Raw genomic sequence first — 19,131 nt, 5'->3', positions numbered from 1 at the left:
ATAATTTGTACTTAAGTGGATTTACGGTTTTTGTAATTTAAAAGCAAATTTAAATTTTAAACAAACTTAAAAATGTATAAAAAAATTATAAATTTAAAACCCGGTATTAATACCCGGTCGTACCCGGACACATACCCGGTTCCAATACCCGAACCCGATCATACCCTACCCGGGTACATAGGGTTGAGTTTTTCTCCCCAATACCCTACCCGAACCCTACCCGATTTCTCTCAATACCCGATTTTCTAATACCCGATCATACCCGAACCCGGGTATTAGAAAAAACCTGATTTGTGCACCTCTAGTCGAAGGCTGTTAGCTGGTGGCTGAAAACTATAACTATAGCGTTTTAGATATATTTAAATGTTTGAAAGATTAGCCTGAGCTTTTAATAAAATGTATAAAATTACTAAAATTGACATAATTAAAAACAATAATAGTAAATTTATTTATTTTGGAGGTTATTTATGTAAATTAAAATCCTAAAAGCTTGTAGCTCGTTCTAAACGCTACTAATAGAAGCTTTAAATTTTTTCTGCTGACCTAAAAGCTTCAAACTCCTTAAACCAAACAAAGCTTTTAATTGAGTAAGAGTTTTTTCTTAAAAGTTTGAAGCTCGAAGCTCCTAAAATCTCCAAAAAAACTTCATGCCAAACATACCCTAAATATAATAAACTAGTTTGAAGCCCGTGTGTGATACGGGTAATTGATGAAAAATTTAAACTTTAATCATTAAGTAAATACACAACAAAATGATCGTATATTGTTATACAATTACAATTGCATTAAATTACTGAAATTACATATTTAAAATTACACAAATATTTTACAAATAAGTAAAACTTTCCTTGTACACTACGGTAGAGATGAGCGAGGGACAGTACCCGTATCCGTACCCGTACCTGTACCCGATTGTACTCGTACCAAAAATCAATAAAAATACGTACCAATACTCGTACCAAGTTTTTCGGTATGGTACGGGTACGGGTATTGGTACGGGTATTTCGGTACAATACCCGTTTTTGTACCACTTTACCTTTTTATTTCTAAATCTTCGACGATCTTAAAACCGGTTCCGGTACAATTAACAAACAACCAGAATTAGTTCGGGTATTGATACTTTCATAGGTACGTGACGGGTACTAAATTAGTGCATGTACCAAATTGGGCATCGATTTAATGATAAGATAGTAGTGAAGAACCCAATTCGGTCGCCGAATTTAAGTGATTTGTTTGTTAGTTCGAGTCTTGGATGTTATATAATTTAATTTTGAAAAAACGTTCGGTACTTGTTCAATAATAACATGGTTGGAGAATTTATTTTATATATTAAATATGAAGAATCCCAATTAAACCTTTATATACTTCAAACAGGTACAAATACCAAATGTACCTGTACCTGTACCCGATTGTACATGTACCAAAATTCAACAAAAATGAGTACCAATACCCGTACCGAATAAGATAAATCGGTACATGTACAGGTACGTGTACGGGTACGAGTACGGATATTTGGGACAAAATGCTCATCTCTACATTACGGTGGTGTTTGTTTTTGTTTAAAGAGTTTCACATGGTTCACCTATGCTCATTGTTATCACTACTTCTGTAATCTCTAACTAAATCTTACTCTATAGAGTCACCATAGGAATATAAATATGTGTTCATACGTTATAAGAACTTTACATTGGATAATTCAAATTTTGATAATTGAAATTGTGAAAGCTGGGCGTTTCACTAAGCATGTACACACATCCTATATTTGTCTACATATATATATAGAGAGAGAGAGAGAGCAAGGTTAAAATAAGAAGTAAAACTATCCTAAGAAGTGTAAGAAGTGGTTTTTACCCTTAAAAAAATAAAACACACCGAACTAACAAAATAAAACACACCGAGCAAAAAACACACTAACAATACCCACCATCAGATGATCACATCCAACGCCTGATATTACTTCTCACACTTCTTACAAATAACTCACTTCTTATTCTAACCCCACCATATATATATATATAGGATTAGGTTCATTTGAGAAATGAATAATAATCTGAAACTAGCATGTAAGATTATATATATAATTATATATACTTATATATGGCCATTATAATCATTTATATTATAATAGATCAAAATATTAATTATACCTTATTATATATTAGTTTGGTAATTTTTGATGGGCCATATTACCTATAATTAACTAATAAAGGTATTACCTATAATTAACAAATAAAGGGTTTCCCCTTGGGTATATATAAAGAGAGATAAATATTAACATCATAACCTAATCACACACACATAATAATTTTGTGTGCCTCCTCTCTCCTAAACCGGGTTTCTCTAAAGAACCCTAACACCATCCTTAACTATACATCTTAAAGGGGAACTCGACCAAGATGACAAACATGTCGACTATCTCATACTCTGCCGCGATTACTATTCTCCATGCTGTAACATGTACACATATAATTATAGGTTTATCATATTATTCATGTTTTCCATTATCACCATGAGAAATTGATCAACGTGTGGCATCAGAGTGATGTTGATTAATCAGTTCTTCATGGTTTCCCTAAATCTGGAATTGAATCAGAAGACATGGACTAGAACTTGATAAACCCTAATTTTTTCGGTTTCTTTTTCATGTTCTATTACAAAAACAATATATGAAACTGCTTAAAAGCGCTAAAATTCATATTTAATAAACCCTAATATTTTCGAAATCTGTTAAAATCATGTTTAAAAATTTCGATTCCAGTTTTTGTATATGTTTAACAATTAAAATTTTCAACGATGTTATTCGTGTTCATTATAATTTTTTGAAAATTATAACATATTTTGGTTCAAATATTGATTAAAATCTGTTAAAGTTAATTTAGGGATATAATTTTTCAAATCTTGAATTAATTAAAAGTTTTGTTATTTTCTTAAAAGATTTGAATCCCATTAAAATAGGAAATAGATATAATTGTTAATCCTTAAAAACTTTGAACCAAATTTTATTATATCCTTTTAGTTTTCGAAATATGTTTAGGGATCAACTTGTTTACAGAATTATTTGTATGAGTTGTATTATTTTTTTTTGTGTTTTCAGTTTAATTAGGATAATACTAATTTTTGGATTTTAGAGTTCTCGGATTTTAAATTATATCGCCTTATACGGGTTTTTTTTGGAATGGTTTTCCAATCTTCTTCCCGACACGCTAATTTTCCGAAAACTCATTACTTTACCCAAAAACCCATAGTACTCGAAAACATATTAACCAAGAACCCATGTCATCCGAAAACTATAAAATACCCGAAAACGTGATTTCTTGAAATCCTTAATTTTACCCAGAAAGTTTTTACTATTAACTCATTAAAATGTTTTGTAGATACTTAAATATTATAAAATTTTACAAAACATAAAGGCTTAACTTGAATGAACTTTTGATGTATCACTTTTGCCCAAAGGTGATGAATTATATTTACCATATCATTCAAGTCTAACTGAAAGCTTTTGTTAGTTTTGCCTAACATAATATAAATGTCTCACTTCTGCCCAATTGTGATGTGTTACGTTTTTATTCAGCAAAACTAACATGTGCATAATTAAAATAGTTGTCTCACTTCTGCCCAAAGGTGATGTGTTATAATTATTTTGCACACATACTTAAATAAAATTTAATTATGCTCAAAGGTGATTTATTTTTTGTTTATGTAGAACTTTTAATTATAGTCTATTAGTTTGATGTTAATAATAGACATATCACATCTTCAATAAAATATAATGATCCTCACATTAATGATCCTTAATTAATCTAATGATCATAAAATTTAATATGTATTATCTTAATATCCCATAACATTACTCATTATAATTTTCTTCTATAAATAGCTATCTCATCAAAATTTTCCACTCTAATCTCAAACCTAAATATGTTTTGCTTCATAAAGAGTTTTATTAACTTTTAGCTCTTCTCATTTTTTGATTATCCTCAAGACATGAGCATCTCGTTGCTCCTTCTAATAATAGTAATAAAGAAGAAACCTAGAGCATGAAAAATGAGATGAGTCAAACAGGATGTCTCTTATGATAATCAATAAACTCATGCTATCAAATAGAGTTATTCTGGATTTAGTTTTTCCTAAAACTAATCTAATATTTATTAAATAATTAAAATAACTCATAAGATGCATGCGTTCCTTGAAAATTATAACTATAAGGTTAAATGGCATTACCGAATACATCATAATGTACAGTACCATGACCTATAAAGTTAAGGGCTCACACATGAAACTAAGTACACTTTTCTTATGCATTACATACTAAAATTTTCTATTATTACAATTTGTTGCCTTAAAAATCAACTATAACACTCACAAATACAAAAGGAAAACGAGTATGTTGATTAGCAACACATGTAAAAGAAAAGAATATGGCAGTGGAACATAAGATGTTATTCAACTCACCACCACTATAACCATAAAGAGGATAATTCTAATGTTCAGAAGATAAATGTATCTCATGGAGGAGTCATAATAAACTGATAACAACAACCTAAGTCATAACGACATAATATGTTGATTAATTACAATGTTGTTGAATATTTATTAGTGAACTCATAAGTTTTATTAAACTCCAGATAAATTATATATTGAAGACTAATTGTGATAAAGTCAGCTACCATGTTTTCTCAAACAGTAATAGTTTGAGAGGTGCTGCATTAAATTTCGATATGAAACTAATTATTCGTTCATGAACGAATTGAGGAATTTAAATTTTCGTATCGAATACATTCATGATATGCTTAAGGATCCTATAACTAAAGGTCTACCCGTAAGTATTATAATAGCGCTTATAATCATGATGGGTTTATTGATGACCATGTACAACTGCATATTGTACTATGAATGATTAACTATTAATATTTCCTCACTAGTTTTGATTTTGTATGTCTCTTAATATGTTCTTCATGCATAATGACATATAGACAAATTATTATACAAATCAAACGTTTGATGACTCCTGATCAGGCTTATCTAATACTCATAATAAATGATTACTTGGCCAAGTGGGAGAATGCAAGATTATATATATAATTATAGGGTTGGTATCATTTAAGAACTCTAATAAAGTTAAGAACTCTTATGAACTCTAAACAACCAAACATTTTTTTACTTGTTTTTATATATTAACATTGTTTAAGAGTAGTCTTATCATATTTTGTACAAAAAATTTTGATTACATATATTAATCACAAGATTACATATGTGTAAAATTTATATACTAACAAATTTACATAGGTGTAAAACAAAATGTGGATATGTATAAAAACTAACTTTCAAAATTGTAATCGTAAAGATAGATATAAAAAAATGATAAAACTACACTCAAATAACACTAACATACAAAAAAAATTATAAAAAACGTTAGTTTTCAAGGGTTCCTTCGAGTTCTTAAATAATTTATTAGTTCTGTAATGATATGCATCCTATAATTATATATACTTATTTATGGCCATTATAACCATTTATATTATTATAGATAAAAATATTAATTATACCTTATTATATATTAGTTTGGTAATTGTTGATGGGCCATATTACCTATAATTAACTAATAAAGGGTTTTCCCTTAGGTGTATATAAAGAGAGATAAATATTAACATCATAACCTAATCACACACACATGATTGTTCGGCAGGAAGTTTGTTCATGTTATTCGTTCATTTATTAATGAACATGAACAAGAAATTATGTTTGATTAGTTAAACAAATAAACATGAATTGACCCCGTTCGTTCAATTTTGTTCGTGAATGTTTGGTGATGTGTTCACGAAACATTCATTCATGTTCATGTTCATTTGTATGTTGTACATGAAAGATTTTTTACATTTATTCATTTTATCTAAACATTTTATAGTTTTTAATTTATTGCCCCTAACATAAAATAAGAAATCATATTCTCACATTGCTCCCATATCTTTTCTCGTTATTAACATTGATCAATACATCGATCTCAATCCCTAGGCTCAACCGAGTTTAATTGTGTTCATGAACCGTTCATGAACACATCCATTTCCTTAACGAACAAACATGAACATAAAATCTCGTTCGGTAAGTATCCGTGATCCGTTCGTAAATACATTATTTTCTTAACAAACGAACACGAACAAGGCCTTGTTCATGTTCGTTCGGTTCGTTTGCAGCCATAGCAAGAAACATAGAAAGGTTTCATTTTCGTCCTTTCAACTAAAAAGATTACAATTAAGATGTCATATACTCATTTAAGATGTAAATCACAAAGACCAAGAACATGAGTCATTAAAACAGTTAAAAACTATTTCTCCAAACACTTCCAAGAATTCAGAAACAATTTATTTATTTTGAAACACTCAAATCACTGCTCTAGCTGAGCAATGATACCGGTGAACACTTGATACCCTTGGCACATATCCGAAAGAAGGCAGTACTCATTTTTGGCATGGTACGTAGCCATCAAACCTGCTCAAACAAATCCACAGAAATCGTTATTAACTGGTTAATGAATAGTAGTTCATCAGCGTATATATACTACTATTACAGAAACATATACATACCATAACCTGCAGTTTGAACATCAAAACCATCATCCTGTTTACAGTATAAAGGTTCATAGAGTTAGAAAGTACAAGAAAGCTCTTATATAAAGTTTAAAGAATATAAATAGAAAATAATATCTCACTTGTAGCTCTCGTATAAGTGGCAAAGTGCCGGTTATAGAGTAGGGCTTCACATGCCCAACAGCATCTTTAGTAGCTTGACACAACACATGGAAGCCACGAGACTCCAGGTTACATGCTACTCCAGATGACGCTTCATCAAACGATATCTCAATTCTGGTAAGTTAACACAACGTTATATAAATATTAATTTTTAACCTGCCGTTATCTCACAATCCATTACTATTCATAAGTTGAATAATATTTTAATAAGATGTTAGTTATTTTTGCCTTTCACTTCACACGTGTGGGTTTTTGCCTAAATTTTCACCTGTTCTCTCTGCTTTCCTCGTATCCATTGATTTCAGTCATCTTCACAAGCGCGCTACTAGAGACAGAGGAGGAACGTATTCAGGGCCACCATAATCGCCGATGCAGGTCTTACGCCGTCACCGTCAATCGCCGTCAAAGGTTTGTATTCCGATTCATCTCTTATTCATTTTACTGATTCGATTTGTAGTTATTATCTTAGATCTGAGAATTTTTGGTTTACACTCCTGCTATTACTTCAAGTCCGCGCACCATTACTTCTCAGGTCGGATTTATATATATGTATATAATTTTTTTTCAATTCTCACCACGTTCTTCAAGTTGATTATTTATCGTACTCATTACTTATGGTAATGGTGTAAGTTTGCTAATTTTTTGTTTCGGATGTATAGGTGACGCAATCAATTGCTTTTAATTTCTACAATTCTACAGTATTTGCTCACATAAATATTATGTTTTAAAGGTGTGTGTGTGTATGCAAAAAAAAATATGCTACAATTTTCAAATTTTGTCTTTCTCCAAGTGAGTTTTAAAAATCCTTAATTTAATTGCTTCTGCAGGTTTTATGTAGCTGAGGTAGTGACTGGCTTATAGCATCTCCATTGTTTAGGTATCTCTTCATTATGCTTTATATACATACATACATGTGTGTGACCCATGAAAACTGGAACAGGCTTGGCACATCACTATTTTCTATGTTGTTCAAAAGGGTATCTTTGTTTTCTTAACGAGTATATGAAAATCAGTGATAGAATTATGATTAATGCAGCTTAGAAAGTGTTAATAAGTATAAATATTTTCATCTTACAAAATAATAACTGAAAGGCGTATGCATTTGTGTTCATGTGAAACGATCATTACTGAATTCTTAATTCGTCATTTGTTGCAAAAAAGATGGATGAGTTGACCAGCATTTCATTTTGTAAAATGATTTTTAAGTTTTATATCTGTAAGAAGTTTATGCGCAAGAGATACCGTTACATTCCCAGTTATGCTGGTTTGATTGGCGTGATGCAAAGAACACAAGTCAAGAGCAAAGCTAAAGAACTGGGCTGACCCAATACACATGTTGCCCAAAATTGTTTTGTACTAAATGGCATTACAAAACTTGGTAATCAGTCAGGGGTAACTTTAGTTTTTAAGAGGCTATCATATGGTATCCAATAATTAGATCTTTTATTTATTTAATGGTATTTTTGACATTTAATCTTAAACAGGAGCAAAATTTGCAGTGTGCAGCACAACATGCTATTTATAAAATCCGAAGTAAGTATTCTTTATTCTATGTATTTTTTATATTAACTTTCATGATGATATGCGAGTTGATTTTGAATTATTTAATTGTTTCTGTAGATGGAAGGAATATCAACTAAAATAGCAGCCCATCATGACACTAGGTTTAGATCAAATGGCAGCACTATATGTGTGTCTTTTGTAACCAAACAAGGATCATTATTATTTGTAACTAAACTAGCAGGATCATGTAATGCCATGTATGCTTGAACACTACTAATTCACAAAACAAGAAGTATCTTACAATTAATAAACCTATGCCCGCGCTTCCGCCGCAAAGCGCGGGTACAAATACTAGTTATCATATTAAATCACATATTCCTGTTAATATTCATGAAGATTTGACAATGACATACCTTCCTCTAAGGTTCTCATCTGGTAGAACGTATTTTGACACAGGTCCCCTCGTAGGAATTTTCTCTATGTTCTTGTTTAAATCTTCTACGTATTCATTTAACTTCTTGATTACATCCGGCACGCTGAAACGTTTTCACAAAATCAAAATTAATAAGGTAAGAGGCAGAGGCGTGAACACTTCTTGCAAGTTTTTGAAAGGTTTAATTTTTGTAAACATTAAATCTTGATTCAGACACCGAGCTGACTAAGCATGTGAGCCTACAATATATAAATATATATAACTTAATTTACTATTAAAAAAATATATATTAAATATTACTACATTTTGAGGTTGATAGGTGACCCGTCAGGTTCTTTCTTGGTTAATTTGGTAGAGAAGCTTTTAATTCAAACTAAATATGTGATGAAGTGGTGTAAATGGTTTCCGACCAAGTGTAATACATATGCTTGGAGAGGGAAGATAGATATAATTCCTACTCAAATGACGTTAAGCAAAAGAACCATACAAGTCCCATATCGCTTATGTGTGTCATGTGATTAAGAAGTCAAGACGTCCCAACATATCTTTTCCAGCTGTGCGGTGGCTTCCATGGTGTAGGATTCTTTGAGCTTATGGTGCAACTGTGCAAGGTTCCTCAAATTTATGTGTTCACGGTAAGAGAATTGTTCAAATGTGGGGATATGGGTGCTGGAAAAGAACGTGTTCACAGGATTGTGAAAACTGCTTGTTAGAGGATTTGGAATGCTAGAAATGAGAAGTTGTTCGAAGGCAAAAAGGTGAAGATTGAAGATCTTATTAGTGAGATATCAAATCTTTGATTTTTCTTTGGTTTAAAAATAGATCGAAGCATAAATTATTAGAATGGTCCAATTAGTGTAAATCCGTTTTAATGTAAGTGTGTTGTGGTGTGGTTTTCCTCCAGGTTGTGGTGTGGTTGTGGAGGAGGTTGTTACCTTTAGCCTTTGTTTATAAACGTTTACAATTCGAAAAAAATATTAATACATTTAGGTATAAAAAAACTAAATAATAATATTAATAAGAGGAAGGATCATGAGAAAACTCCGCTTCCTAAGAAAACTCAACTCCGTCTAACCATTACTAAACCCTAAACTCCACCTATAGCTTGGTGTAATACGCTTTACAAGTAGATAACAAAAGTTATCTGCAACATAATTAAAGGGACTAAAAAAAATCTGACTGTGTATGAGTGCCAAAGTGCTTTTGTTCCCAAAAGACAAATAACTGATAACACACATGAATAAAAGTATCTCAAAAATTGTCATGAAAATTGATTTGTAGAAAGCCTATTGACACATTTAACCAATGAATTCTTAATTCATTCTGGTTTTCATCCTTGCATGACCCATTGGATTATGACACGTATTAGATCTGCCACTTACTCCATATGTGTCAATGGGGAGAGCTATGGGTTCTTTAATGGGCAAAGAGGGTTAAGGCAAGGTGACCCCATGTCACCTTACTTATTTACTCTTGTTACAGAAACATTAAATCTGGAATTAAAGAGGTACGCTAGTAACAATGATGACTTTAAATAACATTGAAAATGTAGCAAGTCAAACTGCTTACAACCTTGACTTGATCTTTAGATGTACTATGTTATCTAAACAATCTAGCAAAGCCATTACTTTAACAAAAGTTTTAGAACTGATGGAAGAAATAATATAAAAATGCAGGTTGCATTGTGCTATTTTAATTGCAAACAGCCTCTATTTGTGTTAGGATTTGGTGGAATAGTCAAAAAAAAAAAGCAGAACGGGGTTCATTGAGAAGAAAGAGCATAATGGTAAATCCAGGAATTCAGTTGATAAACAGAAAGACAAAATGGTTTTTTAAATAATCCTATGTATGTGGTCAGACTTGCTAAGATAGAAAGACTTGAAATTTTGAATCCATTGACTTTTATATCAAATTGGGTTTTAATACTTTGGTTTTATACTTGGTGTTTGTGTATCGGGCCTAAAGAATACTTGGGAGACTTGGGAACTTAGAAGGAAATGCAATAGACTAATTATTATGTAGTTTAACTGTCGATAAATGTAAATTACATTGAAACCGACTTTAGACTTGTAAAGTTTTAGGCCCAAATTAATTACTCAGTGTAGTTGTTTATGTGTGTTTTTTGGGGCTCTTTTGAGTCTCGGTCTATGTAGTTAATGCGGAAAAACATCGGATATCGGTCAAGGACCGGTATTTGAAATATCGGTTATCACAATGAGATATCGATAGTTTTAAGAAGAATGTGGTAATGAAGAAAAAGAAGCAAAAGACAAATATGGGGAAGAAGCTGTTTTATATGTAGTGCAATTAGTTTATATGTAGCTTTTGTAACTATGTTAAATGGTTATAGTGTAATTACATTGAATGACTAGAGTAATTTTCATAGTTATAATAGTTGTTTTGTATGTATTGTAATTAGTCTGTATGAGTAGAGTAATTATTAATATGTTTCAAGTTGGTTGGTTGTAATGTTAATTTAATGGTCAGAAAGAGGAAAAGTGAAAGGATAGCAGCTATAAGGGCTTGTAGATACTCAAATGATGAATCATTACATATTGTTTTAGGTGATAATGGAGAAGAAGATGTTGACAAGGCGAAAAAAAATAAAAAATAAACTGCCGATACAAAAACAAGCTTAAAATATAGAGATCCGATGTAATGAAAAAGATTGGAAACGAAAACAATTGGCAGACTCGCCTCACCTACAAAGAGATAAATATATAAATTTACTTTGTCAATCCCTAATAAGCCAATTAGAGAATTCATTGAGACAATAAAAGTTTGTCTGAAGCCAAAGAAGTGGATTGAATTTGAGATTGTGTGAACCCTTGGGTGGGCAAAAGTGAAATTGCACTAATTTTGACGTTATTATACTAATCTCGTGAAAATAACATTAAAAGTGGCGGAAGGTTAATCAGGCATCATGTGGTGGCGTTGATAGCCGAAAGACAAGGGTACATGCACCAATTAGCCGGTGTCCCGATGAATGAGTGCCATATGCCTTATGTCCAAGGCTTGATGCAAAACTACTATCGAGTCGGGGGTCTCACCAGAAGCAACCTCTCTATCCCTATGGGGTAGAGGTTGTCTACATCTTACCCTCTTCAGACCCCACCATAGCTTTGCTATTGATGGGATATACTGAGTACGATGATGATGATTTGAGATTGAAGATTATTGTTCACTTATAAATTGTTTGACCCAAAATCAAAATTGTATTTGAATATTGTTCACTTATAAATTGTTTATAATAGTTTACAAAAGGATCCGATTAAAACTTAAAACTGTAAACTGATGTTTATAGATTCTTTTGACTCAAAAACAACCTGTAGTAGGTTGAAAGCCTATTAGACAATGAATTTAGAATACTTAGGCCCAGCCCTATAGTCTATATTAGCCGACCCTAGTTGTTTAACCTAAGTCTATATATATCATTCTATTGTAATCATTGTAAATCACAATTACACAATCATAATACAAATCATTACCAAGCTTATCTTGGTATCAGAGCCTAGGGTTCTGTACCTCTTCAGCCGCCACCCTTCAGCCTTCTTTTTTTTCCTTTGTCTGCCGACAATCATGGATGATCAACAGATCGCTGCCTTTCCTACCATAGAAAAAACGTCACATAACTCACACAAATTCGCTTTTACCCTCTCCCCTCCAACTATGGACATTGGAAACTCATGCTACAACCCTTCCTTGTCACACAAAGCCTGTCCGGATATGTTGATGGCTCCATTCCCTGCCCCCCGCCGACCATCTCTGTCTCCTCTGCCACTGCACTGGTAAAGACGCAGCAGGAGCAGCCCCTACCACTCACCTAATCCGAATTATACAAACTGGCGGTCAATGATGCGCATGTTCGTATGCTCATCATATCCACCATCTCCAAATCATCCTTTCAACATGTCCAGGGCATCACCTCGCGTAACCTCTGGCTTGGTCTTGAACGAGCATATGCTCCACACACTTCTTCCAGGGAGTTTACACTGAAAATGCAGCTCTTAAAGATCCAGATGAAAGGAGATGAGACCACAATTGCTTATCTTTCTAGAGCACAGGGATATGCAAATGCTCTCGCAAACATAGGTCATTATGCCAGATAAAGACATCGTTATGTTGGTTGTTGCAGGCCTTCGCGAAGAATACAATGGAGTCAAACAGACTTTATTTGCAAGACAATTTACAGCTATCTTTAATGATCCAGTAAAATACAGACAGATGGTCGGGGCATTACAATATGTCACACTTTCTCGCCCTGATATTTCTTATGCAGTCAACAAAGTTTGCCAGTTTATGCATTCTCCTACCGAGAACCACTGGTCTGCTGTTAAGCGCATCCTCTGGTATTTACAGGGGACTTCCAACCATGGCCTTCTGATCTCCAGCTCTTCTTCGTCAGTTTTACATGCCTATACAGATGCTCACAATTTAACTGCTTTCTCTGACTCAGACTGGGCTGGTTACCGTCGATCCACAGGGGGATTCGCTATCTTCTTGGATCCAATCTTATTTCATGGTCAGCCAGAAAACAAAGGACTGTCTCTCAGTCATCAAGATGACTAAGGCCGAATACAAGGCCCTAGCAAATACAGTAGCTGAACTAACCTGACTCGAGACCCTGATGACCGAACTTCGGGTTCCCATGCGGATGGCTCCAATCCTATGGTGTGACAATTTGGGAGCCACGTATTTATCTGCCAATCCAGTATTTCATGCCCGAACAAAGCATGTAGAAGTAGATTTTCATTTCGTTCGAGAGAAGGTTGCTCAAAGGAAGTTATTCGTTCAATTTATCTCCACTCATGATCAGATTGCGGATGTGTTCACAAAACCATTACCATCAGATCGTTTTCTGTTTTTGAAGTCCAAGCTGAAGGTCCGGTCCCGGCCTTAGCTTGAGGAGGAGTATTAGACAATGAATTTAGAATACTTAGGCCCGGCCCTAGTTGTTTAACCTAAGTCTATATATATTATTCTATTGTAATCATTGTAAATCACAATTACACAATCATAATACAAATCATTACCAAGCTTATCTAAGACAAATTTGATATCGGTTTTGCTTCTTAGATCATTATTGTATCGTAGAAGTCTATTCATTTGTGAACCTAGATAAACAAATTTAAGGTGAACAGGTTGCATATTTAACATTTGGAAGTTATGGCCATACTTGGAATTATTCTTGTTAAACAATATAGGGGGTGTTTGGGATTGCTTATTTTCACCAACTTATAACGTATAAACTTTTTGAAAGTAATAAGGTGTTTGGGATTGCTTTTATTGTGAGAGGAAAAGTTTCATAAGTTACAATGTTGTAACTTATTAACTTAATGAAAAGTTATAAGAAGGTAAAATAAGGAATCCCAAACACCCCCATAATTACTCTAGTTATAAAATTCAACTTCTATTACACCAAATACAGTTAAAAGAATAAATAGTCTACTTATAAAATCAATCAATCATACCCAGTGAAGTCCCACCAATAGCAAACCTATAAGTAGGGTCTGGGGAGGGTGGGATGTAGGCACACCGTACATCCATCCAAAGGGATAGAGAGGTGGCTTCCAGAGAGACCCTCAGCTCTAAAATGCATATGTATGAGGCAATATAAAGGAAATCAAAGTTCAGAAGTAATATAATTAATAATAGCACATATAAAAATAAAAAATAATAATGATGTATATATGAAAAGAAAATACCATTATGGTGTGTGACCAAAATAAGGTAAATAGAAGCCCCTAAGGTATTCCTTTCTCCCTAAATAAATAGTCTATTTATAAAATAGAGTAACTATATATACAAGTAGAATAATTATGTAACTATTAGTGACTAATCGAATATAGAAATAACTACTGTAGTTATAAAATTGATTACACTACAAAAAAACCAACTCATTACAAACCCAGAAAGTAAATACTCTACGTATTCAAGTGATTACACTTTGTAATAGTAGTTGTTTTATGTGTAAAGTAATTATGTTGTGTAAATAGAGTAATTATTGAAAAACAATTACTCTATGGTTGTTTTGTAAGTAGAGTAATTATCGTGTATAAGTAGAGTAATTATTGAAGCACGGGTTATCATATAAAACCGTCGCAAACGCTCTGTAATTCCATTTTTTTTTAATTTATAAGCTTTAGTCATCAAGTAATTCGATTCGCAAAGCTTCCATGGATCAATTAGTTTGATACACAAGCTTTAATTGTTCGATTAGGCCAATTCACAAGCTTTAGTTAGTTCAATTAACCGATTAGGTTTGCACCAACCTTCTTCAAAATCACTTTTAACAATAAAATGATTGTCAAATCAGACTTGTAAGGCTTAATTGAATAATCAAATATAACTTGCAAGCTTCAATTCATCAATCAAAAGCTTCAGTTCATCCAATTTAATCGATTAGGTTAGCTAAATGAATATGATTTGATCGATTTGATCAGAAGAATAACAATTAATTACAAATTGAGTTTCTTCATCGCTTAAGTTGTGTTCCTTTAACTTCTCAGGTTTTGTATGTTAATTACGAATTTGCCACTGTGATTTCACTTGGTTAGCACGTTAGTTTCATTTGTACGTTAACCTTCCCCTATATATATATATATATATATAGCAATTTAACACTAACAATCCAATATACGCTCCTACCATTAACAAATTAACCTTTTGTATCTTACAAGACGCTAACAATTGTAGCAAGTAGAAATTGATTTAAGACTTAAAACAGTAAAACACTAACATTGAACAATAAAAATTGACAATTAAGACTTAACAAACTGATATCGGCAAAATCGGTAATATATCGGTTAAATATCAGTCCAATATCGGTCAATATCGCCAATATTAAGACTGATATCACTGATATATCAATGATATATCGTTGATATATCGGCAATATCGACTGCATCGGTCTCGGGAAATGTCATGGGCTCTTTGAGTGCCGTTTGTTAGTAATTCTATCATTCATTTCTAATAAAAGTTTCAAAGGTCCCGACCCTTTTTCATGAAGAAAAAAAATAAGAAACTAAAAGCTAGTGACTAAACCATAGTCACATAATTCAATGGTAAGGCCACGCATTTCGATCAGGATCGTTCGTACCAATTAGCGGTACGTTTGCGTTCCTGGTTCGCTCAGGATCACGTTTCAAGCATAAAACTGGTGTTCCAGTTTATTGTTGCTATGGAAGGAGAGTAGATACGATAGAAGTTTCAGCTTACTATGTGGAGGAGGAGGTTATTGATAACCTAATTTATAACTGTGGGCCTTTTTATATTAACCAAGGCCCAATATTTATCCTATAATGTTTTAGTTTGTAATTTTGAAAGGGAGAACCAAGCACTGTAAATAAAAAGTCGTGTTTCAAATTTTAACTAAGTATAGTTTATTTATCATTAGTTTATTTACTTCTTTAACTTAATATAGAAAGATTTTGAACTTTGTACTTTATTTTATATGTTTAAAATATTTATTATTTCCTTTAAGTTAGCTTATTGTTTATTAATTTCGTTTATACATATATAGCACCAAGTTTAACCGTTACATCATACCACATTATATGGTACAACGTACCAGAGCGATCCGAAATGAGCCTACCCCCTTTCGTACCAAATTCCAGGTACCTAGCGAATTGCGATCCCGTACGGCCGTACTCATACCGCGAACCATGTGACTATGAACTAAACGCCAAAGCTAAACCATAAACTCTAAAAATTAAACCTCAATCCCTAAACTATAAAAACTAAACCTTAAAAATAGTCTACACTTAAATCAACGGTTAGATGGAGTTCTCGTGAGTTTTCATATATTGAATAAATAACAAACAAGCCGAGCCCTACTGGTTTCACTTTGGTAAAAGGTGGAAATTTCTTTACGTCAAAGTAAACCGCAAAAACGGGAGACGAACAAGCTTACTTGTAAAATGGAGTCAATCTGACATCTCCTGAAATAGTGCAATCCAGAGGAATTTGATTGATGCCACCTCCTGGGTCTGAAATAATTTTAAGTTATTTGTTAAAATAAGGATAAGAAAAAAAAAATATTTTTGTTTAATAGGGACTTACAGCTCCACTGAGTTGGTTTCATGGTTGAAGGTGTTGCAAATCCATAAATTTGTTCTTTAGGGTGTGGAGGGAAATCTTTGTAAAACCTTGTTTGAATCTCTTTAAGCGCCTCCATTGCTAACTCAAAGGGATTAATAGCCTACCGAGTAAAATGAAGATATCAATAGTAACTCGGATTTAAACACTGACGGGTAGTCTTAGATTTAGGGTTTTTTTTCAAAATACACACAGATATGCTATATACAGATTCTACTTGTTGTAATTGAAATACCTTATGTGCTAGACCACTATGAAACAGCTTTCCTGTAACATGAAGTTTCCATGGTATCATGCCGCCCGTACCAATACAGGGTTGTTTATCTGCTGTGTCAATCCAAAACCTGTAAATATTAATTTTATAACATATTTGAACGTAAGCTTTTTTTATTTTAAAATAAAAAATAAACCATCAAAATCACAATAGCTTACAGAGGTCCATTTTTTAACTTATCAAGAAGTCCATCTTTTACAAGTGCATCAACACCAACACCTGGAATAGAAGAGTTCTCTTCACTGGCTATGAAAACAGCAACAACACTGGATTTAAGGTTCGGTTTCATTCGTCCAAGGGTCCTCATAAGCTCAGTTACAAGGGCAACATGCCCCAAACAATCAGTTGTCCCACGCCCTCGAAGCTTGTCTCCATCAATGCTCATTGAAAATGGATCAAAATCCTAATACCATTAATTTATGGGTTAACAGGATTTTAATAATCCCAACTTTCACCTATTTCCCGGGATTAATCCCAATTCAGAAAATGTTTACAGGCAGTCCCAAATTTGAATAAGTTTTCTGCATGAATCCCATACAAACTGAAAAGTAATGTGTTTAGCTTTTTAATGACGTTCAAGTTGGGACTGTCTGTATATATTGAGATTACTAAGAGAATTCTCAGCTCATTCCCTATCCATATTCATATAATTACACTAAATTCACTTCCTTTTCTATTTCCTTACAATTAAATAACTTTTTTATACATTTATCATTATCTTTTCTTTTCCTCACTGTAAAACTACTTTCAGAAAATATAAAAAAAAATATACGGTGTGAACTCAAATATAACTTTCTCACCACCACTCATATTTGTACCATACAATTTACAAAACGGGCTAAGAATGCTCTAAGCCCCAATAATCTTAATTTTATTCATCAACAATAGGTAATTGTTATTTTTGAACAACTTTATCTGACCAGAAAATGTTTACATGAATCTCATAAAATGAAGGGGAAAAAAACAAACCCATTCAGAAGGATTAGCAGTGACAACATCCATATGCATTCCAACAAAAGAGAGGATGTTGCCGGGTAGGGTACCGGGGTACTCGACGATAAGATTGCCTCTGTTGGGTTTGTAGGTGACGTGGTTGATTATGAGTGGGCCGCCGCCAGTGGTGGTGCTGTGAGGGAGGAGGGCGTCCAGGACATGGCGGACGATTCGATCCTCGTCCGGGATGAGGTCCGGGGGGTTGTTCTGGACGTACTTGGATTCTCCGATGAGTTTTGACAGAAGGCTCACGAAAGATTCTTTGTTTAGGTCGCCCAGTTGTTCTTTAACGCCGGAAGAACAAGTAACCACCATGCTGCTAATTGATTGATTGATGATGGTGGTGCTAATGACAAAGACGAGTTGAGTTGGTTTTTCCTTTTTAAGAGTGAGTCCAAGGCTTTTTAAAAAGCATAGATTTAGTGGTGGCGTTGATAGATGCTTGGCTTTTTAAAAAGCATAGATGCTTGGCTTTTTAAAAAAGCATAGATGCAGCGGTGGCGTTGATAGATGCTTGGCTTTTTAAAAAGCATAGATGCTTGGCTTTTTAAAAAAGCATAGATGCATCATGTAGTAGCGTTGATAGCTGAAAGATAAGGGTACATGCACCGATCAGCTGGTGTCCCGATGATTGAGTGTTATGTGCCTTATGTCCAAGGCTTGATGCAAAACTACTATCGAGCCGGGGGTCTCACCGGAAGCAGCCTCTCTATCCCTATGGGGTAGAGGTAAGGCTGCCTACATCTTACCCTCCTCAGACCCTACCATAGCTTTGCTATTGGTGGGATATACTGAGTACGATGATGATGATGATGATGATGATGAGATGCAGTGGTGGCAAAACTAAAAACTAAGATTACTTTTGTACTTTTACAAAAGTAGTCGGAGGCAGAGGTGCAAAAAAACCTTAAACCGGAACCGACCCTACCCGTAGGGTATGGATAGGGTATGCATTTTGAGCTCAATACCCGTACCCGGAACCGTACCCGATTTATACCCGTAAATACCCGAAACCGGTCATACCCTATACCCATACCCGGTTATACCCGACCCGATACCAATTTTCTAATACCCGAAATAATACA

The 19,131-nt window shown here is 33.5% G+C and overlaps 1 protein-coding gene across 1 annotated transcript; it reads right to left on the bottom strand.

The window, feature by feature from the left end:
• Positions 1-6,197: 6,197 nt before the first annotated feature.
• LOC143547710 (acetylornithine deacetylase-like) lies at positions 6,198-18,376 on the bottom strand. The gene is made up of 9 exons (XM_077039070.1): positions 18,023-18,376; positions 17,212-17,456; positions 17,015-17,123; positions 16,744-16,882; positions 16,595-16,670; positions 8,663-8,785; positions 6,707-6,860; positions 6,582-6,615; positions 6,198-6,486 (listed from the first exon to the last, which is right to left on the bottom strand). The coding sequence occupies exons 1-9, from the start codon at positions 18,359-18,361 to the stop codon at positions 6,383-6,385; spliced, it is 1,323 nt and encodes a 440-aa protein (XP_076895185.1). The 5' UTR covers positions 18,362-18,376; the 3' UTR covers positions 6,198-6,382.
• Positions 18,377-19,131: the final 755 nt, after the last annotated feature.

Source organism: Bidens hawaiensis, unplaced genomic scaffold (genome assembly GCF_021521415.1).
Source record: "Bidens hawaiensis isolate Kalapana, Puna unplaced genomic scaffold, B.hawaiensis_p1.1 tig00014777_1, whole genome shotgun sequence".
Lineage (NCBI taxonomy): Eukaryota > Viridiplantae > Streptophyta > Magnoliopsida > Asterales > Asteraceae > Bidens > Bidens hawaiensis.
Note: the sequence above shows the minus strand (reverse complement) of the source record. Positions and strands in the feature narration are given on the sequence as shown.

What these genes read in the sequence shown, in the direction of transcription:
- LOC143547710 (XM_077039070.1), bottom strand. Translation starts at nt 18,361, where the DNA reads ATGGTGGTTACTTGTTCTTCCGGCGTTAAAGAACAACTGGGCGACCTA. An exon ending in AAGTTAAAAAATGGACCTCT is followed by an intron (nt 17,124 to 17,211) that starts GTAAGCTATTGT and finishes TAATATTTACAG; the next exon opens with GTTTTGGATTGACACAGCAG. An exon ending in GAAACCAACTCAGTGGAGCT is followed by an intron (nt 16,671 to 16,743) that starts GTAAGTCCCTAT and finishes AAATTATTTCAG; the next exon opens with ACCCAGGAGGTGGCATCAAT.